The sequence below is a fragment of the Corvus moneduloides genome, chromosome 2, assembly GCF_009650955.1.
Source record: "Corvus moneduloides isolate bCorMon1 chromosome 2, bCorMon1.pri, whole genome shotgun sequence".
NCBI lineage: Eukaryota > Metazoa > Chordata > Aves > Passeriformes > Corvidae > Corvus > Corvus moneduloides.
In genome coordinates, this window is record NC_045477.1 from 27,930,364 (window position 1) to 27,954,821 (window position 24,458).

The following is a 24,458-nucleotide window of genomic DNA, read 5'->3' on the forward strand; positions in this document are numbered from 1 at the left end:
AATCTCCTCTTCAAGGTCAAAAGAATCAAGCAGATAATTGAGTCCACACCCAGCTATCTGACCTCTGCCAATAGCCTAGACTGTACACAATTGATTTAGAAAGGGAAGCAGCATCCAGATTATCCTGGTAGCATTGGTGACAGAACTGATGGCTGCCTTTGGGAGGCAAGGGGCCAATCAGATGAAGTTGTAGGTGGTTCAACCTCCCTTGGCATAAGCAGCTCCACTCCTTTGGGAGACACTAGTTTTGGGATCTAGGATCTCAGATAAAACCAAAAGGATCTTAATATTTATTTACTTCTTTCTTCCTGTGATGCCTTCAGATGAAATTCTGGAGGGCTCAGTCTTCCTTCTGCTTGACACCAGTACACACTTGTGTGTTCAGGATTTTGTTTTCATATGGGTGCAATCAGGGCAGCTCTCTGAGCACACCCCCATGGGGAAAGAGTATTATACCGAATGAGTTACAGGCAGTACAGACAAACTTTGGCAAGACAGAGGTGACGCTTGCCCAGAAAGGGTAATGTTTACTGACAGAGAAGCTGGAAAAGCAGCAACACCTCAGCTTGGGGTATCTGTCTTGCATCTGCTGATAGCCCATGCAGACTTAGGGTCTGTCTGGAAACATCGTTACTACAAGAAAACATTATTCCTTTCCAGCAGTAAATGAGATGCTTGAATCTCTTCCACACGGAGGAGAGGGAGCCTTTTGTGCGTATCCTTGTTGACACATGACTGCAGGGTTGAGATATTCCCCTCTTGGAAGGAGACAGTAGGACCTGTACTCAGTCAGTTTGTACATGCAAGCTGCTCTAGAGATAGCACCAACCGTTTTACGAGGGAGGAACACACCCCTCTTTCCCTCCAGTACCCTTTTAGACAATTTTCAATGCTAATCTCAAGAGCCATTAACACCACTTTTGCAGACTCTCGAAGAGGTGGACTCTACCTCCAGCCCAAGATCAATGAAGATGCTCAAGTTGATAGAGAAGGGATTGAATCTACTGGATCTATCCTTTGGTGAAGTTCCCGGCAAAACGCTTATTCAAGAAAAGAGCCCATTTGAAAGGAAAGCTGCCTTGAGAGTTCACCAATAAAGTTTAAGATGTTTGATTCTTGCAGATTTGCTATGCATCTGTCAAAACACTCATTTAATGACAAAATGAATTTTTATGTGCTGCAAGCCTATGGATAGATCATATCATGTCACTCTCATATTGGTCCTGAAATTCTGCTTAGGAGGCACTTCTTCCTACCAACTGCCAGGGTACCTTTGATTTCACTTTTTGATAAGTCATCAGCTTTTGCAGAAAGGATTAGATACTGATCACTCTTCTAATATTGCCCCAGTACCTTTTTAGTCTCTACGTCCTTGCAAAACTTAGTCACTGATAGTGATCCACTCATCACAATATCCTGTGGGAAACTGGATACCACATAGGAGCCAGCAATAGTTCTTTTTACTCTTAGTGACATAATGCAGAGTTACTGGAACTCTGATTTTCTTTTTTCCCTTCTTTTTTTTTTTTTTATGTTCCCTTTTAAAATCAAGAAACTGAGCCACAAATATTTTAATAATGAGAATCTGGATGAGGTTCAATCTAAGTTTTGAAAATATATTCCAATTAAAGACTTTAATAGATTCTTGGCTTCCCGCACATCTCATTGCCATGTGCATTTAATAATCCCAAGCCCCCTTTCTTGCTAGTAGTAGGTAGGCTGTAGCATGGGTGATACCGTTCTCTGGAAGGTCAGCTGCTCCTGAACTGCCATTTTCTGAGCATTTTGTGCAAAGGTTTTTTCAGGGGAGGGGGGACTTCTTTCTCTCAAAACTGGCTGCAGATCTGCTGTGATTGTGTCCACCATGGTGTTCACTCTTGTGAAGCTGCAGATACTTTTGGATTCTGTGCTCCAAAAGAGAGGTTTTGGTCTCAGTTCAGGGGATTTCACTAACTAAAGCAGCATGTTCTTTCCCTTGGTAGGACAACATGGTGACCACTCAGGTCACAAACCTGCAGGGACTTGCTGATGCGCTGTCCTTTAATGGCAACACGTGAGACTAAAGCTCATGGACCACAAGATTCAGCTGCACCAGGCATCTGCGACTGGGTGCGACATCAGACTCTCCAGTTTACATGGCAGCTGAAACCTATCATTGTGCAGATTAAAAGTTATTCAATCCCTGCGTGAAACAGCTGCATCCAGCACACCAAGTATCGATTTTGGTGTGTCACTGTGGCCCCTGCTCCACATAAAGCTTGGGCCAAACAAATGAGTAAGGCGCTAGGATGTAGGTTGAATGGCAGAAAGGATAATGTGGAAAAAATTGTAATATCTTTAGATAATTGTATCGTGTGGATGTGTCTGGAATACTCCATGCAGGCTTGTGTTTAAAGAAGCAACTAAGAAGCTGGAAAAGTTCCCACTAAAATAGAAATTAAACGATTGGTGCTATTCACTTCAAGAGGCACAGAAGAGGGAGATAAAAACCTGTAAAACAATTAAATATATGAAGAAGGTGGATGAGGGGAAACTTTTCCTTAGTTCTTAACACCCCACAAAAAGGGATAAACATTTAGTTAGAGCAGAAAAATTAAAGTCTCTTGAATGAAGCATGTTTGCCTGCTTGCAGGTTACCAAGCAATCCCAAAAGTAGCCCTTGCTACTTTTGTCCCCACTTTGCAGTATTTTTGGGATTTGTACCTCTTAGGAAATGCACTAATTCATTTAGCTCTTTATAAATTAGTATTAACTAATTAATACTGGAACCAGTAATACTGGGATTGTCCTCACTGGCTGGTGCATTTGTAGTCATCAGCTTTGAGATCCGTCAGCTACTCATTTCACAATACACACTAACTTTTCCAAACTGGTACATGTGGCAATAAATTAAACGCTCTCCAGAAAATCACCACACCTATACAGTTATTTTTAAAAGTCAAATCTCTAACCTAGCCAAATAATTTTTTGTTGGACAAAACCATTTTGGAAAAGGGAGATGGCATTTTTATTTCATGAAAAAATTACTAAGTGACAAAAGAAAAGTTAAAGATCTGTAGAAATCCATAGCACAGAAAAATTTACCTTGAAAGCAAGGAAGACACCATATTTATGCTGCTGATGCCCCAAGCTCTTGCCCCAGAAAACATAACTTTTCCTATTACAGTAGGATGGATCCGTCTCTAGAAAATCAAAACTGAATTCCACAGTTCCTATGGGGAAATTGTTCCAGCACATCCTTAAACTTCATGTAGCTGGAACCTACTGTATTTTTTCCTATCACCACAGACAGCATCTTATTTTAATACTATTATCTATTCTTTCCCTCCTCACAGGCTGAAGAACCATGGCTTGGTCCTCATCAATCCTAGGCATATGGCCACTCTTGCTGCCCTCATCTTGTCTCTCTGCAGTAAGAACTCACTCCTCTTTAGCTGCAGTGGACAAATCTACTCCCTAAAGTCTCCTGTAGCCCCCATGCAATTTCCCAACAAACATTTCAGGGGATAAGAGGAAACCTTGCATTTCCTCAAATGTTTATTCAGAAATGTCACATATTCACCCAGCTTTGGAGAACACAGTGGGATCTAGAATTAAAGTATCAGTTTATTGAAATTTAACCCTGAAAGTTTCTTATTCATAAATCTACAAGGGTATGAGATAATACCATGCAGCTCAGAGCACTGAAGCTCCAGATGGGGGAGAAGAGGAAACTCTGGGGCAAGTCACATCCATGTAAAATCTCAGAGGATCTGAGGTGCAATAGTTTATGCTGATGTCAGCTCTTAAACAGCAGTGATTTACTCACCTGTCACCCAGTTCATGCGCTTGACAGCAAGGAGATGAAGAGTTGTGCACATGATATATCCTGGTTGTCTTACATTTGGAGGGAAGAATCACATGTGGCTTAAAGCCATCTCAGCAGTTTTTGCTCTATCTGCTGGCAATTCCGAGGACTCCATACCAGCATATTTGTCCTGGCCTTTGGGGGCTGTCCCAGCAGCCAGAAATTAAAATAGAGTGTGTTTGTACCTTGGCTTTGCACCTATTTTTGAGACCAGGGGTCAGCTTTTTACAGCAACTACTGGAGAAATGAGCACTATGAGGGTTGGAATATTTCTGATTTATTATCTTGAGATCATTTCACGTGGCCAAATGCAGAGCTCAAGCCCTTTTTTGTAATGAGTTATTAGGTTTTGAGATCAACCTGTGAACACAACTTCAGTTAAGGGCTGCCCTAGGCTTTATTGTCTGTGGTGCAGTGGTGGTGGTCTGCACAGGGCCTTCTGGTTACAGGGTACTGGCTTGCTTCCTGGTTTTTCAGCTGCCGAACTATATTATAACAAGCTAAAAATACATTAAATATTTTCCTTTCCTAGTATTACCTTACCACGTAAGCAGTAGTTGGAGTTGCCACTAGGATGTTATCTGATAACTGAGGGGAGGGAGGCGGGTGAGCCCGAATAGGGGTGAGATACTGGGGAGAGGCGGCTTCAGCGACTGTGACCAGGAGGAGAGGCTGTTATGTTTCTATTTAGATGGGTGATGAAAACATTTCTAAATGCCTGCTTTAACCCATCTCTGACCACATGCCCCACCACAAGTGCTCCTCGACACAAGCCCATGAGCTTCTGCAAAATCTCTCCTGCCCCATGCTGTGCTATTCAAGAAGAGTTGGGTGGTCATGTGAAGACCATGCATGGGGAGTCTAACAGAGATGGCTGGAGTGTGCTCTGTCCTACTCCTGTGCTGTGCCATCAGAAAAATTATTTAGCAGGTGACCTGGGCCCTGGGGTGTTGCATGTGGAACTGGCATGGGGGACAGTCAGCAAGCAAGGAGAGATTCCTGTGCTGGACACCCTTCTGATTCTGCCTCAGTGATGGGCAACCCCAACAGCCATGGCTGCTTCCCTGCATCTGGAGGAGAACATACCATCCCCTGGTGGATTAAAGATCTGGAGGGATTTTGGGGATGATGTCAAGCTTGAATGTGAGAGGCTAGAGAATCTGCTACATAGGGCAGACACTTGGTTTTGATTGTTTAACCTCACTGGTGTCACATTTGAACACCATTTTGAATTATTTCTTTTCTTGCATGTACGTTGGAATAAAAAAAGTATCAGGCTGCTGCCTTGATATCTCTTTCTCAGTGATCACTGTGTTTTTAACCAGAAATAGCTGCACTAAACTGAATGGGGAAGACCTACCCCTGCAAAAAGCAAAATAGCAACATGGCCTGAAACTAGAGATGAAAGCCCTACTTAACAAATGAGATATGTAAAGGGCAGAAGCTATGAAAAGACGGAGCATGAACAAGTGGATAACACTTGGCCAATCCAATAATTCCTCCCAGATTCTTACTGGCAGAAAGTGTCTTTGGCAAGGCAGCATGACCCCAAAGGGAGACACATTCTTGGTCTCCTAAAGCTTCCAGAGGACACCCACCCTGTTCCCCATGTGTTTCCATACAAATGACAAATGTAAACTGTAGATAAAGAACAACAAGTCTGATAGGGTTGAGCATTTCCTCAGTCTTTCTGTGCTCTCTTCACATTTAACTCAAGCTGTGTACTTGGCCTGGGTTGCCCAACCCTACAATCCTTCCTGCTTCTCCTTCTAGCTCTTAGGACTCTAGCTGTAGGGAGACCAGGGAGCCCAAGTGGTTCCATTGCCATCATAAGGCATGGCCTGTTCACCGTTTCCATCCCCCTCTCTGCTCTGTGACCTTCAGCCAAGAGCTCAACAATGTGTGTGACATCCCCATTCCAGCCACTGGACACACAGAAAAGTGCATTGCTGCTCTTATGCCCTCTTCTCCTTCTCTTCCTACAGCTCTTTGCAATCCCTTTGCTTGCTCACCTTGCTGCTTCTGCATGGTAGTGAAATCTTCAAAGGTGAGAGTGCGCACTGGGGGCCTCCAGAAGGCGTAGGTCTCCATGATGGCCTCCAGCCCCGTCCTGTGCAAAGGAAAGAAAACAAGGAGTGAATAATATCAATCAGCTGGGGATACAGGGACTGAGGAAAGAAGGCTCTGACCTTGCTTGGCAGGCTGGCAGTGGCCACCGGAAGGTCACCTTGGCAACTGTGAATTCCTCAAGTGAGCCTTCCCATACAGGTGCTGACCACGAGAGTAAAATGAAATTTCCCCAGCCTGGGATTTCAAAAGCTCCTAGCAGTCTCTCAATGCCTTTTTCCCTTCTAGCAAGAATCTCAAGCCTTCTGCCTACTTTGCAGGGGACACATGACTGTCAGCTCCTCAAGGCATCTCAATTTACCATTGAGTGGCCCTCCACACTTTTTGGATATAAGCTGTCATGCAAACAAAGGATTTTGTCTGGGATTCAGACTACGGAATCAGAGAGATTTTGTGAATTACCTTTCCCTGCCACTTCACAGTTCTGGACACTGTTCCGAAGTGCTACAAGAGGCCATCAAAAAGGGAATCTTCTTGGTTTTGGACTTTGACTAGAAATGCATAAGATGCTCTTTCTAAAAGATCAACGGTATATCTGCCTTGAGTCCCTAACTCACTACAAAGACTTATCAAAGAAAAAAAGCCAAAAATTGAGTGAGAATTTTTCTTCTTGACAGTCTGGGGTCTGCTGGAAGTCTCTTAGCGCCACGGGCTCAGTGAGGACGTAGGTGTATTATGGGAGTTTCTTCCCAGGAGAAGTTCTCATCAGTAGAAGCTGCACACTGCTCTCTTCCCCATTCCTTGCCTTCCCCTGCCTCTTTTCCCACAGTAGGTTATAGCCCTTGCACTGACTGAATACCAGTAGAGATTCTTCATCAAGTGTGAGAACATATCCCCTTTCAATGCAAAAGGCTCAACATCCCCAGAGCCTCTCATCAGATGCTGAGCTGACACCGCAGCTGCCTTTTGCTTCTGAAAATGTCTTTCTGCACGTGCCTCCACTCACTCAGTTAACTTTCCAAAGTCTCCCCGGAAGCTTGGATGCTTTAAATACATTGGAGTTGGCAAACCAAACTCTGTATTTTAAGAGGAGGTTTAGAAGAGAGGTTGTTGCATGGTGTTTATTAGCTGTTAAGCTGTTAGAAGCAGAAACAGAAGACATCTCTGCATAGCAGTCTCACACTAGTGCTGAGCACATTACAACAAAACTATTTGGTTAATACAGTGGCCTCTGCCAGCTCATGGAGCTCAGAGGCAACAAGGCAGGGCAGAATTTGAACCCATCTGCTAAGCTGGGCTCTGTGTGCAAAAGCTGCCCTTCGACTACCAGTACCACCCCCAGGATTTCCTCTGCTCCCTGTGTGTGAAAGTCACACATGTTCAGACTCCATCTGCTTCTCGACACACAGAGCCAGGAAGAGAACGGTACCTTTTGCGCAGCCTCATGAAATGATCCCCAGTGCAGGGAAGACTTTCTGGTACTGTATATCCAGGGGGCATAAAATGACCTGAGCAAGTTGCAATGCAACCAGACCTGCTGTTGAAAGGACCTGCCTTGATGATTAGAACCACGTAATATATCAGAAATGCAGACTGAAAGTTCCAGCTGTGCTAATCCAGCTGCTCTGTGTCTGCCACAGGATTGTGTGGGGAAGCAGGGAGGCCAGCTCACTGAAAGCAGCAGACCACAGTCTGGCTCAGTCCTTAGATCCCCAGGTACACAACCCAACTCTGCACCAGCATCGGGCTTCTAGCTCTGGTCTCAGAATGCCCTTCCAATAAAAACCAATCCCTAATGGGAGGTAGCTCATGGAGACACTAAAAGCAGATTAAAGCTATTACCCCTGCCTCTCCCTGGAGCCTACATCATCAGCAGCTCAGCAATTGACTCACGATTCAAAGTTTCTTGTTTTCCATCTACCACTTTCCCCTGTATCAATACAGTTCTCACAGGTACCATATAATTTCTACTTCCAAAAGAAAAGGAAAAAATAGAGTAGCCAGGATATAATAAAAAGAAGCAATAAAACAGTATATCAGGAATAATATACTGCTTTCAAGGGTTGGACTTGACTGTGAGCTGATAGAGGGTAAATGGCAGCACTGAGAGTGCCAGAGCAGCTCGTAAAGCTGCTCTATTCCTGCCCTGTATGTTAGGGAAAGGAAAGAAGTCAACACCAACAGGGACCTACCTCCTCCTGCTCCAGGGGAGCAGTTCTACAACAGCCCCCTTGCTGTGAACACAGCTCCTGTCACCCTTCCCTTTCCACTCCGTGACTGCTGGCAGCAACAGTGTGGCCTTGCCCTGCAATGCTGAGGGCAGTGTGGCATCACAGGAACCTGAAGAAAGGATGTCAAACTCCACAGCAGGCTCTTCCTGCCCCAAATGTGAGTCCTTTACTCCCCACAAGTATGCGTATGTTGAACATGTGTATAAAACATCCTCTCTGAGCATGTGGGTGACAGAGCTCAAAGTTATGTCCACTTCTCCTATGCACAAATTTAAGCCTCTATATACTAGACCAACCTGTTTTCCCCATTAATTTGTGGGTTTCTTTTTTTTTTTTAATCTTTGGTTTCTGGTATTTGGAGCTCTTTTTCTCCATGCAGAAAAAATGCTGTGGGCATTCTTGAAATAGCATCTAAGCAGAACACATCCTTACTGAATTTACACATCCTTCCAGGCATCAGACTAGATCCACGAGACAGCAGCTTCATATGCTAACCTGCTAGGCACCTACCACACCATGCATGGAGTCTTGCAGAAGAAAAACATGCATTCACGCTAAAAACCAGCTCTTGGTGAAAAGGCACACAACCTTTGTGTACTGATTTTACAACCCTATCCCCAGCCTTTCTTCTGTCTGCAATGTATTCCTACTTTTGAAATAAAATGTTGAGGTGATGGGGTGGGAATCAAGAGGTTTAATCCCCATCAACTCTAATAACCGTCTCTCCCGTAGCAGTTTGTGACATTGGTGTGCTCTCTAGTCAGCAGAAATACTGGAGTGCTATTCTGTGTGTGTGTTCCAACCTCTAACAAGGAAAAGAATCCCCACCTGGCCAATGAAGAGGCAGTTTGGGACAATAATAAATGCTGACAAAAAAATAATTGTTTTCAGTGTTTCTGAAAAGTCAGGAAATTTGGAGGGCCTTTGCTGAGGGTTGCTGATACCAAGTGTGCTGAACATTATCCATGTGGCATCTACTTTCTCTTCCAAAGAACTGCACTGAAAAATTAACTTCAAACTATCTATCAGGCCATAAACCCTTCCCTCTCACACCATCTTTATGAAGGAAGTAAAAAAAAAAAAGTATCAGAAGAGGTCTCACTGCCAGCAATTTTTAATAAGGTCAGTCCTTTTAAAGGTATCCAAAATTTGCTCTCTCTTTTTCATTCATTCTTTTATTTTTAGTGCTATAAAGTTTTAATAATAGGCAATAAATGAAACAGTTCCATTGTCTGAAAAATGAAATGAGCTATCTGTGCACCTCCATAATCCATCCCATATGGCTGATCTTGCCATTCCCACTGCACATAGGATTCAGGATGTCATTTCATTGTTTGCTGGGGAAGCCAAACTATTGGCTCCAAGTGCCCTCCTGGCTCTCTTATCCTAGACAAAAGCTCAAAGGGCATTTCTAACACAAACAATTATTATTCAGCTCAGCTGCCCACATCTGAAAGGAAAGTGCTGTTTTTTCCTTCATCCTAGGGGTTTTTTCTTCCATCACCCCATTGAGTTTCCTGACTGTTGTCCCTTCTGGCTTCCTCGGAGCTCCTGCAAGCATCGCACTGTCAGATGAACTTTACCCGGTCTCCAAAAATAGTCTCTGTGGCATTAAACCTGCACCCTCACTACCCAAACATTTGGCTAGCTGAGCTCCATATGTCAAAAACTGGTTTCTTGATCTCTTGAAGTTCAGGAAAGCAACCGAGTAATAATCTGCCTCATTCATACATTATGTGGGTATCCTTTCACCACCAGGAAACTTCTCTTTCAACATCGGGAACTTCTCTTGTTGCATTTCTACAGATACTTTATGTGCTTTTGCAAAAAGTGAAGAAGGCCCAAAAATTGGGTAGAGGGAATCTCTAATAAATGGGAACAAAGACTTGGCCTTTGAACACAGGCTACCTCCCCAGTCCAACAAGGCTAATAGCTGGGTTGCTGGACACTGCTGCTTAACATGGTTTGAGTGCTCAAAGACTGCTGAACATCTGCAAGCTGCTGAGCTGTTTCCATGCTTCCCTCTGAACTACCTCACTGCTCCTTCTCCCAGCTCAAAGACTGGGGCAGTAAGGACTGGAGAGAGACACTCATGAAAATAACTGAAAGAGATCCAAGAAAGGATCTGGGAAAAGATTTCTCCCCCGTAAGGATACAGGCAGTTACATCATGATGGCATGTCCCCAGAGCAGCGGGGTCTTAGCAGTCCCTTGCACTGATGAAGGCAGACCACAGTCATAAGGAAATAAAGGGGAAGGCTGCAAGATGATGGCAGTGAAAGATTTAAAATGGAAGCTAGTTTTAAAAACAAGTCACCTCCATAATTTCTGCAGCAGGAGACAACAGTGAAGCAATAACAATAAATAAGTGGAGGAAAAATATCCATCTCCATTTAATGGAAGAGCCTCAACATAAAGCAGAAAGGAAATGTCCTAGGAAATAAGTGGCTTAAGAGTTCCTCTTCTTCCACCATTCTCTGCTTTTTTCCCTGGGGGTTGTTTCCTCCATCCTTTGCTGGCAAACTCTAACCATGGCTCTGACTCAGCAACAAATGTCACTGGAATGGGATGTCCTGGAGCTGTCTCAGAATTCTGTGTCTCTTGCTGCTGCCACACCTTTATTTTTTCTTTTAAGACCTTATACATAAAACCTCTTGAAAATATACTACTCACTTGCCTGATTCACAAATGGCCCTTCTCCAAATTACCCTATTTCTTTTGCAAAGGAGACCTACATTTTCAGTGGGACCTTCTCCACCCACAGTCTGATGCACTGCACTTGACTGAAGCTGTGGGAAGGACGCGGGAAGTTGCAGAGTACCACAATTGGTTTTTTTGACCAATGATCCTAATGAGATGACAAATTCACAAGGGAAAGAAAAGGCATCCAGCACAGTTAAGAAAAGTCCTATTTGGAGAGTTCTTTCCACACACAGCTTGGACCTTAATGCTTTCCTCCCTCCTGTGTGAATATCTATGTATGTGTCCTCAGGGAAGGAGGCAGCTGAGCATGAGTGTCCTCCCCTAGCTGACAACAGCAGTGCAACTGCAGCCAGACCCCTGCTTGTGAGGCAGGCGCCTGACTGCTATATATGCTTGCAAATACCTTAGCCTTTTTTTTTCTTCCTAAAGCCTCAGGCTGCTCCCTTTGATGTGTAATACCTTAAAGATTTTAATTCCTCTTTACATCAGCAGAGAGCCTTACTGAGCCCTCCCCACAGCTGCAGCCGTGTAGCAATTTCCTGCCCTTTCTTAAATCAATGAGCTACAAAGATCAGTAATTCCCAACCTTTTCAGGAAACTGTCCAAATTCACTGAGCTAGGACCTTATTAATGCCTCCACATTAATATAGCCCACCATGTACCTGGAACTGCATCAATCCCTCTCCCAAACCCAGCCTTCAGTGCAGCTGTATCTGTGCACACGGGGAAGATCTCGTACCCAGGACACACACTGCTTTCACCACACAGGAGAGGAGAGCAGAATAAAAGTTTCATATGCCTCAACGAGAACTGATGATCACAGTGGGGATTAAATGAGAGTGGCAACATCTTTGTGCGCAACTTCAGTAAGATGAGAGCAGAGGAGCTGAGCTAGGGAAGCCTCTAGGTCAGTTAAATGTCTTCTTTGTGATCATGGAGAGGGTAGCATTAAAATGAGTGGTGGAAAATGCAGGGCAGTTGCCCGTCTATGAACACTGACCTTGCCAAACCTCCTTATGAAGGAGACAGCAGTCCTGGTAAACACAAACAACAGAAGCACCCAAGTAAAAACTGAATTGCAGTGCCCATGGGGACAGCAAATGAGGGCTATGCACATGACTTCTACTCTGGTCTGCACACTCAGAGCTTTGCTTTACAACCCTGAGCTTCTTGTAATGTAGTCATATACGTCTAATTGTGTAATTAGGGTTTAAAGCCTTTGTCACACTGATTTAAGGAATACCCTCATCATTTAGGTCTGAAATATTTAGATCTGCTGCACATTCTGCTGCAGGATTTATGAAAGGCAGAAAAAGTTTAAACTCTTTTTGATTTTCTTACTCTCTTTTGATAACGCTGTAATGTCTTTTACTAATACAATGGGGGGGGTGATTAAAGCTCACATTAACTACTGTGCTGTTAAAGTAAAACTTCTTCCAAATAATATTTAAGGTGTTCTACTTAATTCTTCCATAAAAATCATGACAAAAATCAAGCAACATGGTCAAAGTGAAACAATTGGACATTGCTGGAGAAAAACTGAAATTGTTTGAAACTAGAATGTTTTTGCACTTTCATGCTGCATGCCTGTGAGAAACTCATTTTTTCTTCGAACGTAAAGCAAGCATTTGCACTCCAACTTTTGGCATTTCCTGTGAAAATTAAAAATAAAAAATGCCCTTCAGCCAACCCTACATGTAATAAAGAATAATTATTTTGCACAGCGTTAGACTGTGACCTGTCTGGTTTACTCTCTGCAATCTCTCATTTTTCTATCTCTGTTCTTCATTTTAATTTTTTAAAAATTGCTTTTCTCAGCTTTAGACACATGCCCTGTGCATTCATCAGGGAAAGGAGGGAAGAGATCAGTAAGGAAGCACAAACAAGCTTCTGTTACCTGTTTCTCCCAGAATCTCTGAAACCTTTAGCAAAGGGGTTTCTGTCAATTTTTAATCTGGTGATCTAAAAGGAAGGAAAAGAGAATTAGTTGATGTCTTCGATTTTTTTTTCTTTCAAAAAATGAAAATCATGGATGATTACCATTCTTGCCCAAGCCACCTGTACAGTGATCTTCCCTACTTATTTCCCCAGACCTCTGTTAAATTTGCCCTTCCATTATCCATGAACAGATGATCTGCTTATCAAAAAATGGCACCAGAGACAGAAAACATGGTAGTATTAGGAAACCTGGCACAGTGCTGGGGCTGAGAAGTTGTTCCTGAGGTAGCAGCACACCGGGTGCAAAGCCCCAGGAGCTGTAATTTACCAGTGGTTGTGTGGTTTGGGAAGCAGGCACACTGCTCAAGTTTGGCTGCTATCTGAGTTATCTCAGCCTCAACACTCCAGATATCCAGCGGCTGGATGGAACTCATGGACCTTCAAACAATGCTGAAGAGAAAAGGCAAAGCAAAGCAGAGGCTACAGGCTCAAAGATGTCAGATGGCCACCCAGTCACACGTACAAGCTGCTGTTGTTCTGGTCAGCATCTGGGTGGCCCTCAAGAGTTTTCTGGTCTGGAAATTTATTTTTTTTCTTTTTTGTTTTTTTCCTCCTCTAAGTGAAGGAGGTAGCAGCCAGACTGAGTGCTTTGGGGCAATCTTCCTTCCTGTTTTATTTTTAAGCATGAATTCCATGTTGGTAAATATGGAATATAACACCAGGATTTTGACCTTGCAGCCTGTGGTATTATACTCCCTGTTGGCTATTGCACAGCCTGGTGTAGCACAAGAGCTTTCCTCTGCCAGCCTCACCTTGTTCTAGAGATTCTATCTTCGGAATGAAATGAGAGTGAGATCTCCAGATCCTACCAAATTTGAGGTGGTTTTGCTGAAACTGCTCAAAAGGGACCAGTTTAATACAGTCTGATCTGAAGGGGATTTGCAGGTGTTTTGCTTCTGTCAGAACCAAGCCCTTACTCTGGATATTAACCTCAGATCTGGAATGCAGCTCCTATTTTTGCAGAAGCTTAATTTGTGAACTTAATTTCCGCTAGCCTGACTTTGCAGCTGTCCTGGGACTTGTGTGTACAGAGACAGATATGTTCTGTGGAGGATGGAATTACAGCAGAGGGAATCCCTGTGGTGGATTTGCTAACATTTTACAATTGTTTCCAGAGGCACTTCCCCCAGTAAGGCAAAGCTTTACAGCCACTGGAGGGCATGCAGGCAGATTCAGGGGATTTAAATTTGGTTTTAATGAAAAGGTTTCTCCAGCCCATCATAATCTCCTTACTGGTATTATAAAAATGTGATTGTGTCCCCCAGATTTTTTTGAAAGAAGTCCCCAAACGTTTGGAATCCAGAGAGACAGAAATTTCAGTGTTTCTTTACAGTGAGGCAGCTTATGGTTCCAGGCCCCAACAGGGATCCCTCCCTTAGCCTCTCCCTCCCTGTGTAATTATGTCTTATAAGTCTGGTCATTAAGGATGAATGAGAGGCTTATTTCCCATCATTTCTTCTCCTTTCCCTATCCTCTTTCCTTGCCTGATCTACAGTTAAGATTTGTGGAGTATCTGCATTTAGGTGAGGGGGGGCAGAAATTTCCCATACTGCAGTGATAGCAAACCCACCACTGTGTTGCAATATTTTTGATCCATTTTAGATCCTGATTTAAGTCAGTTCAAGGGGACCAGACTGAGAAAAAAAGTCGGGAGTCATGGGAAGAAAAAGAAGCAGTCATAGGAGCACTGTCTGCACGCATGCTCTCTTATATGTTGCAAAATAAAAAACTTTATAACATTTCACTAAATTGTCAGAATTCACAGTTGTTAAAAATTGGTTAAATATTGCAATCTGCCTTCAGCTGATTTAATATGGGTCTGTCCTTCAGTCCACAATTACTAAATGAAGTCTAGTTTAAGAAAAGTGTAGATCAGTAACAAAGTCGAGGTCCCTAGACAAAGAATCCTGCTGTGGCAACATCTTTTCCTTACAGTATCTAAAGTCAATACTAAGTCCCATCACTGGGAGCTGTGCAAGTCCTGAATCAAACAGAAATAATCATAAAATCACGGAATGGTTTGGGTTGGAAGGAACCATAAAGATCATCTCATTCCAACCCACCTGCCATGGGCAGGGACACCTTCCACTAGACCAGGTTGCTCAGAGCCCTATCCAACCTGGCCTTGAACAGTTCCAGGGATGGGACACCCACAGCTTCTCTGGGCAACCTGTGCCAGTTGGAACCTGGAACAACGTCACCCCCCTCACAGTAGAGAATTCCTTCGTAATATCTAATCTAAACCTATTTTCTTCCAGTTTGAAGCCATTCTGCTTCCTCCTGTCTCTACACGCCCTTGTAAAAAGTCTCTCCATCTTTCTTAGAGGCTCCCTTCTGGTACTGGAAGGCTGCAATTAGGTCACCCCAAAGCCTTCTCTTCTGATCCTTACTTACAGTGGGAAGCATTTTGCTTACCCAGTCCCCATCCTGCTGTCCATCCACTCAAGAGGTATGAAAAGAAAGGACTCATTCATCTGAAGACTGAGGCAAAAAAGTTAAGTACCTCAGCCGTCTCATCAGTCGTTAGCAATTTTCCAGCACTGTTTATCAGGGGGAGATACACTTTCTTTAACCTTCCTTTTCTGGTTAACTTACTTATAGAAGCCCTTCTTGTTATTCTTTGCATCCTTTACCAGGTCTAGTTCTAGCTTTGCCATGGCCTTCCTCACCCAATCCCTACATATGTTAGCTGTCTTTGTTTCCACTGCCTGTGCATTTGTTTCTTTCCATTTGGTTTGCCCAGCAGGTCCCTTCTCTGCCGTGTTGGTCTCTTGACTTCCTTGCCTGATATCTTGCTCCTGGGGGATGCTGGTTGTTGGCCTGTATGGAAGACTTCCTTAAAGTCAAAAAAACGTTTTTTAACTTCCTCAAAAATCTGCCAGCCCTGTTCCATGCCTTGTTCCTGAGGGCAGACTCCAAGGAGATCCTATGGACCATCTCCTTGCAGAGCTGGAAGTTTGCTTTGCTAAATCTCAGTGGCATAACTTGACTCCTCACCTGACTCATATCCCTCAGGACATTCATGCATGATAATTTCAGTTCATATGCAATACATGCATTCAAAGGCTATTTCTGTCAACAAACTGATAAGATTGGGCTTCTTTAAAACTTCTTCCTTCACAGCTGTAAAAACCACAACTGTTTTGTCTCTAACTGACCTGGAGTAGCTGTACAGCCTTAAAATTAGAGTGAATCTAGTGTTGCACCATGAGGCAGCAAGGAAATCTGAACACAACACACCTCTTTACAGTTGATCTCATTTACTCATCTTACAGTAAAAGCTACAGCCCTCTTATCTTCAAGGTGGCTTCCTGGCTAGAGACTTCATGTCTACACACTACCCCAGAGCAAGCTTTTTCTTTTCTAGCCTGTAAAGTGTAACTTTTCTATGTTTCTCAGAGAAGTTAATGTTTCCGTCACAAAGAGCACACGCATATTTTTATGAACACAAAACGTAAAAGGAGCATGAAGGATTTACCTGTTGATTTTGGTAGGCTGTCACTGTGGTGAAAACAGTCTCAGGGAAGTTGAAGGTTTTCACCCCATCTCCTGAAGGAACTGGCTTTGTAGGAGAAAGATCACTGCTGAAATCCTTGCGGATGACATGAACACGGGGCTGGTACTTATGCATTGAATGTAAGATTATCTGAAAAGAAAACAAAAGGAAAAGGACTTTTTTTTTTCTCCCCAAATATTTTACACAGCATCCATATGTACAAAAGCAGGGATGGAGTAAGAGCTAATAAGAAGAAAATTATCCTTTACTTACAAGCATGTACGAGACAAAGTTTGTGCTATGAGCAGAGAGAAAGCTGCTTTATAGGGTCAGGCAACAGTCTGAGGAAAAGCACTGAAATAGGGAAAAAAGCTCCATAACTCTGGAGAGCAGACACAGACACGTGCCCAAGGGGACACAGGGGCATCAAAGCAGAAGCAGCACCTTTTCAAGTCTGAGAGGAGCAAGGCTGGGACGGCAGGCACCAGGATTAACTTCTAACTTACATGGCCTTGATCATCAAGCTCGTTGTTGGTCAGCTTGAGCTTGTCAAAACTGACCACCTGCCTCATCCAGGTGTCTCCAGAAGCCAGGGAGTCAGGGTGGATGTAAACCCTTGGGGGCACTGGGGAGTCAGCATTGCCAGCCACCATCCACTTGGAGCTGTGATACACATACCTGAAAGAGGAAGGGTAGGTGGCTAAGGGAGGTTGTTGCTCATGCACTGTAGGAACATGTCCAGGGTTCCCCCTCCCCTGCCACCCTCATGCACCCCAAGCTCTCATTTGCAGTCAGGGGAGAATGTGCTTTATTGCAACCTCCTACCTTCTAAATGAAAGCCAGATTACCCCTGAACCACTTGTTCAGACTTGACTCCTTATTAAAACCACCTTGCAGTTATTTTCCCTGTAAAACTCTGCCACATGTGCCTTCTCAATCCTTAACCCTCTCTGAGCCAGAGTAAGAGGCTGGAAAATACGGGTAAACAAAGTCTTCTCTGAAAATATTAATAAATGCCCTGCAATTTCTGGAAATCTGCATTGTATCTCATACCAGACTTTGGAAAACACATGTGGCTTCACCCAGAAAGGGCAATATCCAGTGGATACCAGTAAAAAAAATTGATAAAACAAAATTTCTGGTTTGGAGTGTTGCAAAACAGGAAATTCCATACAGTATTACATACATTGGGATTAGAGAAAAAAATTATTTTTGTGTTCCTGGCCTTTTGTGGTCTTTTGTGTTCCTGATCTAGCCATCCTATATATGCCATAAATTTCTCTACCACAGCTTTGCCTAGACACTTTTTTTTCTCCCCTGCAGCTCCTTCCCTCTAAGGCATTTCACAAACAGCTCTGCTGACACCTCTGAGTTCTGCCCTGTGCTGCCCCTCATTGGGTCCCTACTCAGCTCTGCTAAGATGTTTCAGTCTTTACCTACAAACAATTGCTCATTTCCTGTATTTTCACAAGAAGTGGGGGAAAAAAAAGAGAAAAAGATGAGTCTTTTCCTTTCATGCTAGTTTGCTCTATGTGGCTGCACAAGCTGACAAGGACAGAAACAAAGGGTAAGAAAATAAATGTATTTTCAATGTCAATGTTGTTAGAACCACCCTCTTAGAAAGAGAAAAAACATTCAGCTGAGTATCAGAAACTGTCTTGCTGCTTCCCAGGAAAAGCATTTTCCTGAGAAAAACTCTGTACAATTTGGGAGCAAAAATGCAGGATTTAGCATTTGAAGCAGAGGTTCAATTCTGAATCCTTGACATGTGGTTCAGTCAAGACAATTTGGAGAAAAGACTTGCTCTCAGGGGTCTTTTAATAAGAAAACATAAATCACCTCAGTCTGGGGAGTTTTCTGGGATGCAGAAGATCATGAGTTTTCCAGAGTATTTTTTAAGATCAGAAGCCCATTAATATCAAAGAAATCTCTTCTTCCTGTCTTTAGCTCAACAGTGGAAGGTTTCTCAGTGACTCCATACTGGAGGTCAGGGACCAATATTCACTGAGGCTGCTGTGCTGGACAGTGAATGCTTTTGAAACAGAAACCACCCAATCCAGCTCAGGCCAGACCTGAGGTGCCTGGCTTGGTTCAGCTGCTCCTTGCCCATTTCTTTCTTGCAGGAATAGTTTTAGGGGCTGCAGAGTCCCCATTGATAACTCCAGTTATCAATTCCCTCAGACAGTCATTGCTAATCGTGTCAATCACAAAATGTGTGACAGGGATCTCCTCAATTAAAAACTCCTATTTGAAAAGAGAAAGGTTTCGTGCCAAAAGTGCAAGAGACTGTATTAAAACTCTGGGTTTGTGTCTAATGATTCTGGTCAAATCAACTGTGTTGGTGTAAATCAACAGGGTCTCCTCCAGCACACATTTGCAATGGTGTTTAATGGCAGGTCTTTCCTAGGCTGTCATTGACAGTAAGTTGTTACCAGATTCCTACCTCTGCCCCTGAAAAGCTTACCTGTATCTCTTGTTATCCACAGGGACAATGTCCATGGCAATATAATACTGCTGGTGGGGATCCAAGCCTGTAATTTTCACCCTCATGGCTGGAAACATTCTCCTAGGAAAATAAAAGTGAAAATAAGGAAGAAAATGGTGAATAAGGAAGCTGAAGAGGCTCCTTACACCTCTCTCTGGCACCAGAAGCATGCTACTTTACACAGCCCAGTCCTTGGCATGACTCCTCTGGGCTTGGTGTGGGTAGAAGAGATGGTGCTGGCACTGGTTTGAATCTTCAATTTTTTTTCCACTTAGAAAAAGGGGTAACAGGATAACAACCTGTAATTAATGATAAAATACTTACAGTCAAGCACTCTGTTCCCAGTTCCTAGCAGACAGTTCTGCTGTGCTTCACACAAATTGTCCTCTCTAAGGCATTTCTAGGATGGGCAGTGTACCTTTTACCTCCTGTTTTTCCCACTGTCTATCCACCTGTAATTCTTCTCTCATATTCTATTAAACACAGGATCATTTTAGTTCTCTTTTTTAGGAGAATGTCACGTTTCAATATAGAGTTTGACAGTACTGAGGTAACATTTAAAGCAAATACATCATCCTGACAGATCCTCTCATGCTCATGTTTATAGTTATTTAAGAAAAAACATCCCTCAAATTAATCTGCTTATTAAGAATGTATTTCACATTCAACAGAAACACTGGCATTATTGTCATGGTATTCTTGAAGTCCTGGTAGTGTTTTGTGCAATCTTTTTAATAGGTGTTGTCTTTTCTACGCCATATGATCCAGATCTATCTTAAGCATTATCTCCTGATAGACAAGTTATGGAACTCTACACCAACAAGAAACAATTCTCAGCTTTTTCTTCTTGTCTGAGCACAAGTTCAGCTCTGCTAAACACAGTCACTGTTCTGGAAGTGTTTGTACCTAGGCAATTATTTCAGAAGAGAACAGATCAGAACAATTTTAACCTTGAAGTGTGTTAGTGTGGCTATGGCATAATTTTTCCTTCCTAAAATTTTTATGGTGGCCAGAAGACCAATTTCTGTCCTACACCTCCCTCAAAGAGCATGCTGAGGAAATTGCTTATGCCATATTATATTTGCAACTAATGTGGTATTTTTACACCTTCATAAAATCTGAGGAGCAGAACTGAATGAGGTGCAGAAGGAATAGAGCAGCACTGAAATCAGAGCAGAGCACTGGAAGAAATCCTCCATTGTTTCACTGACAGTTAACTCAGACCTGAGGTCTACTCAAGTGGCTTCTCAGCCTTTATCTGAGAAAAACTTAAGTTGAGGTCTTATAGGATGGTGTTACTCAACTGAATGACTTCTGCCTAGAAAATACAGAGCTTTGGTAGGGCAAACCCCAAAAGTACTGGATGCTCATACACAAGCACATTCTGCTTCTGTGATAAGTAGACATATCCTTACAGGATGGAAGTATGTGGGTGGAAGGAGGATATTAAAGGGCAATTTAAAATCACAATGCCAAAACAGTAGGAAAGTATACAAGAAATGTTGTCCACTGTTTCAAGGAGCCATCCCTAGAAACCATCATGACACTTTCCCTTCTATTTAGTGAGGAGCAGTGAAATGTCAGAGAAGATTTAGTTCTCCTTCCAGCATTTCTGTTTCTCAAAGTACTGCTAGTGAACACAGCCTGGAGGATGAAGAAAACAGGAAAGCTTGTGTCAGCACCTCCAAACATGTCTCTCAAACTTTGCATGGCAGGGATATGACCATGAGAATCTATTTCATTCTTTCCCAGCCAAGCCACATACAGCCACTTGCAGAAGAGGGTGGGAAGGAGGAAGAGGTTGATGCTCAGCCTTTGCCCTACCCACAGCTCTTTCTTTTCAGGCCACACTGAGAAGACAAGATCTGACCTATTAGTAACTGCATCTGCTTTGGAAAAGGGCATTTATCGTGGGGGTGGGGAGAGCACCACCCCACAGCTGCCACAGCACAGCTAACCGGAGTTATGAGAGACATAAAACTGTCAGAAAAGTCATCTGCAGAAACCCTTCAAGGAGAGAGCAATTTGTGCAGCTGATGGTGTGAGTTTGCTAGTAGAATGACTTCCAGGAGGGAAAAAGGGAATAATGGATTAGTCTTCAGTGGCTTGAGGGCATTACCTTGTTTGTGCCACAATGGCTCATTAAATCTGCCAAGCCAAATGGGTACAGGATGTGGCATTTTATAGTCCAGCTCTCTTTAATTAGAGAGAGGTGGCTTGGGAGCAGCTAAAGAGGTAGGTCATGTTTCAGAGGGTTGATGAGAAACCCATGATTAAAGCAGAGTCTCTTTGGGTCTAAGTCTGCACACTGTGTTGGGAAAATTGAATGCGCTGTGTGTCCCAAGTAGCTCTCTCCAAATCTGCAGCCCTGTGTAAAGTTGCAGTATAGCCTGTGGGGTTGTTTGCTTCTGAAATACCTTGTAAAAGATTACCACAGACCATTCAGCAGGCTTAGAGGCTAATCTCTAAAATGATCGGAGAGAGCTCAGCTGATCCCACTGCTTTCTCTAAGGGTTAAGTGCACTTTTAAAGTTTTGTAAGTTATTACTGTTTCTCTTTTTCTGTGGGTGTAAAAGTAACTTAGGTTTCCTTGCCATAAAGATGTGGCCTGGAATTGTCACAGCAGGTCTCTGGCACCATTGCTGTGTGGAAAGGGGGAAATGGAAAAGGCAGAGGCTAACAGTGGAGATTTAGGGATGTACTTGTGTGCAAGCCTGGTTAAGTCCCTGTCCTCTGCATTTCCCCTTGGCTGGCTCTTGGTTGCCCAGAGGCACCAGCCTTATAGAAAACAAGAGGCTCAAAGGTTTGGAAGGAATTCAGGCCATTTGGATATGGCTGTATTAATAAACAGTCAAGAATCTTTCATCTAGAAAGGTATCAGCTTCATAGTCAACAGCTACAGGACACGAAGGCTGTCTGTTTTCGTAGGGAACATGTGATGACATTTGATATATTTTAGGAGGAGGTTTTATATCAGCAGCAGTTTGAGATGATCAAGTTATTTATATTTTAGCTTTACCACTCAGCAGGAAAACAGGCTTCCTAAACTTAGACTGTGAACTTACACACAGTACCCTTTTAGGGGAAATACGATGTGATATGAAGTAAGTTATTACAACTGCTTTAGGACCACTTAGAAGTGTTTTAAAAATCCTTTTAGTAACAACCACGTGCCTCAGTCTACTCAATTTCTGTTTTCCTCCATAATGAGAGTGATGTTAATGAACATCAAATGCAAGGAAAACTAATGATAGATAAAGTTGATTAAAATAGTATTTGCCAGTGGTGTAGGGTACTGTTATTAAGAACCATGTTTGGGAACTTTCAGCAAAAGAAAGAAGTAGTTGGATGGTGGAAGCTAGCAGTATTTTTTGGTGGTGGTGGTGAACATTTTCTTTTAAAATGTAGTTCAATTTTCCTTTGTGGAAACTGGTCAAAGAAGGAGGATCACAGGTATACCCCCAAATGGGATATTTTTCCTAAAAGAATAAAGCTTCAGTCTCTTACCCTTAAGTTAGGAACTTAGATAAGATTAGACTTGTATAAGGGTGACATATATTAAATGCAAACCCTGAAATGAAGGGATGTGCTCTTCAATTGTAGCAAAGAATATGTGTCTATTTCAGTAATAGACAGAGCAGTCATTTCCCAGTCATAAAAAAAATCCAGTTGAGAAACTCTGCAAAAGAATCTGATTTAGGTCTGCAGATTAAGTGTGCACAATGTTTACAATGTGTGAGTTTACAGGGCAGCCTGAAGTTACCCTTGTTATTTTATATCTATATTTCCTTGCATTTAAGACTGATGCCAAATGTGTATTTCTTTAAAGAAACAAATATGTAAGGAGTGAAGGAAAGGAAGGCAAGGCAAGGCAAGGAAAGGCACAGGAGGAATGCCCTTCTGTTTCCCACTGCAGCATGGGATCATGTAGAGATGTGTTCTGAGAGGAAAAGCTGAGGGCAGGTCTTGGTAGCAAATGGATTTATTGTTTATGAGGGAGAGGGAGACCAGCAGATCTTCTCAGTTGTTCCTAAAAGGGACATTCTTCTGGAAGCTGGAGAAAGTTTATCTGGCCCACTGGGCCAGGACCTCTAAAAAGCAGTTTGGTAGCTGTGGCCTCCCAGCCCTTGCTCTCAGAAGTCCTCTCCATGGGCCCCTTCAGCACTAGCAAAGCCTCATCACAAAATCCCTGCTGCTGTCTCCAACTGAGGAGCGCTTTGGGACCTGCCCTTCTTTCCACTGGAAAGAAAAAATAACACCTGGTAATGTAAACAGTCAAGTACATGCTACAAACAACTCAGACTCATGATTTCAGGGAGGCAAAGAGACTGCAGGCAAAGTACCACTTAACCTATCAGGAGGCACAGAGAAGTCAGGAGAGGACAAGATCACCTGTTTCACCCACTGATGGCTTTTTCCAGTCTTACTACCGATCCTGGCTGTCAGCATTTCAGTTTGAGCCATCCTGCAGCACAGGATGATAACTGTGATATGACAGATGAGATCCTTTCCCCCATTGCTGAGATGAGATCCTGGCTCTGTGACAGGTAGAACCTGTGTTCCCAGAACAGTACTTCTTGGATGTGCTGGTATGCGTGGTAGCACTCATAAAACCACCTCTGTAAACAGTAGGCAGCCATTCCCTTCCAGAGGAGGACTCCAAGCACTCCCTACAGTGTACTCCCCCAGGAACAAGTGCACCTCGTTTCCCACTTTGGGGAGCACTTCTATGCATCAGTTAACTGAAAGTTACCCCTGCAGCTCAGGTGACCATGGACATTAGATAGGGATTGTAGGGATGTGGAGAAGGTCTCAAATTCCCCCACTGATGCTGCCAGTATGATCACTGTTAGTATAGGGGAGCAGAGAAAAAGAGTTAAAAAATATTTTAGGACTAGTTGTTCAAATCAGTATGACCTGGGGCTTAAGATGAATTTATTTTATTTTGTACAGAGTCTAAGTTTGCCTTTCAAACAAAAAGGAGATAAAGGTAATCACAGATTTGAATGATTGCAGCTGACAGCCATTTGCATCTTTTACACAAGGAACAAAGGAGTCTTGTTATAAGCATCTGATTAAAATCTAAGTAACAATGTTTTGATGGAAAGGAAAAAGGAAGAGTTATAAGAGGACTGGAGTAAGTTTATGGAAACAGACAAAAAAAGAGACATCTATAAATACAGCATCAGGAAAAGAAAAAAAAAAAAACAAAGCAGAACTAGAAGTGAATGAGAGTGGGAGTCTGAAAGTCAAAAAGTGCAGTGTGCCTGACATAGGCAGGATATAGCTCCAGAAATATGTTTGAAATAAGAGCGTAGGTTAGAAATTAGCATTACACAGAAAGAGCAGAGAGACATTGTGGGGACAGGCAGGAACCAGGCGGTGCTTTACAAGTCATAGAAAATTAAGGAGCAGCTGTAGTTGTAGGCAATAGAGTCTGTAATTAGAATGACTTCCAAAACAAGGCGGCCTTATGGGACTCAGAGTTTCCAAAGAGAAAGCAGCAAGAGAAAAATCTTCTGTGGGGAAGGAAGCAGATGAAAATTACACTGTGTGTCTCTAACAATTTGAATAAGTAGTGGGAAATCTTCAGGAAATAACACCAGTTCTGCTATTTATGCCAGAAATAATA

The 24,458-nt window shown here is 43.0% G+C and overlaps 1 protein-coding gene across 2 annotated transcripts in view; it reads right to left on the reverse strand.

Annotated features, from left to right (window-relative positions):
- TBX15 (T-box transcription factor 15) overlaps positions 1–24,458 on the reverse strand; it is a 92,888-nt gene that overhangs the window by 9,898 nt on the left and 58,532 nt on the right. For both annotated transcript variants that reach the window (XM_032098675.1, XM_032098674.1), the window contains exons 3-7: positions 18,806–18,907; positions 16,848–17,019; positions 16,324–16,491; positions 12,745–12,809; positions 5,860–5,957 (exon numbers count right to left, since the gene is read on the reverse strand). In XM_032098675.1, the coding sequence (XP_031954566.1) occupies positions 5,860–5,957; positions 12,745–12,809; positions 16,324–16,491; positions 16,848–17,019; positions 18,806–18,907 (605 nt within the window). The remainder of the gene's footprint in view (positions 1–5,859; positions 5,958–12,744; positions 12,810–16,323; positions 16,492–16,847; positions 17,020–18,805; positions 18,908–24,458) is intronic.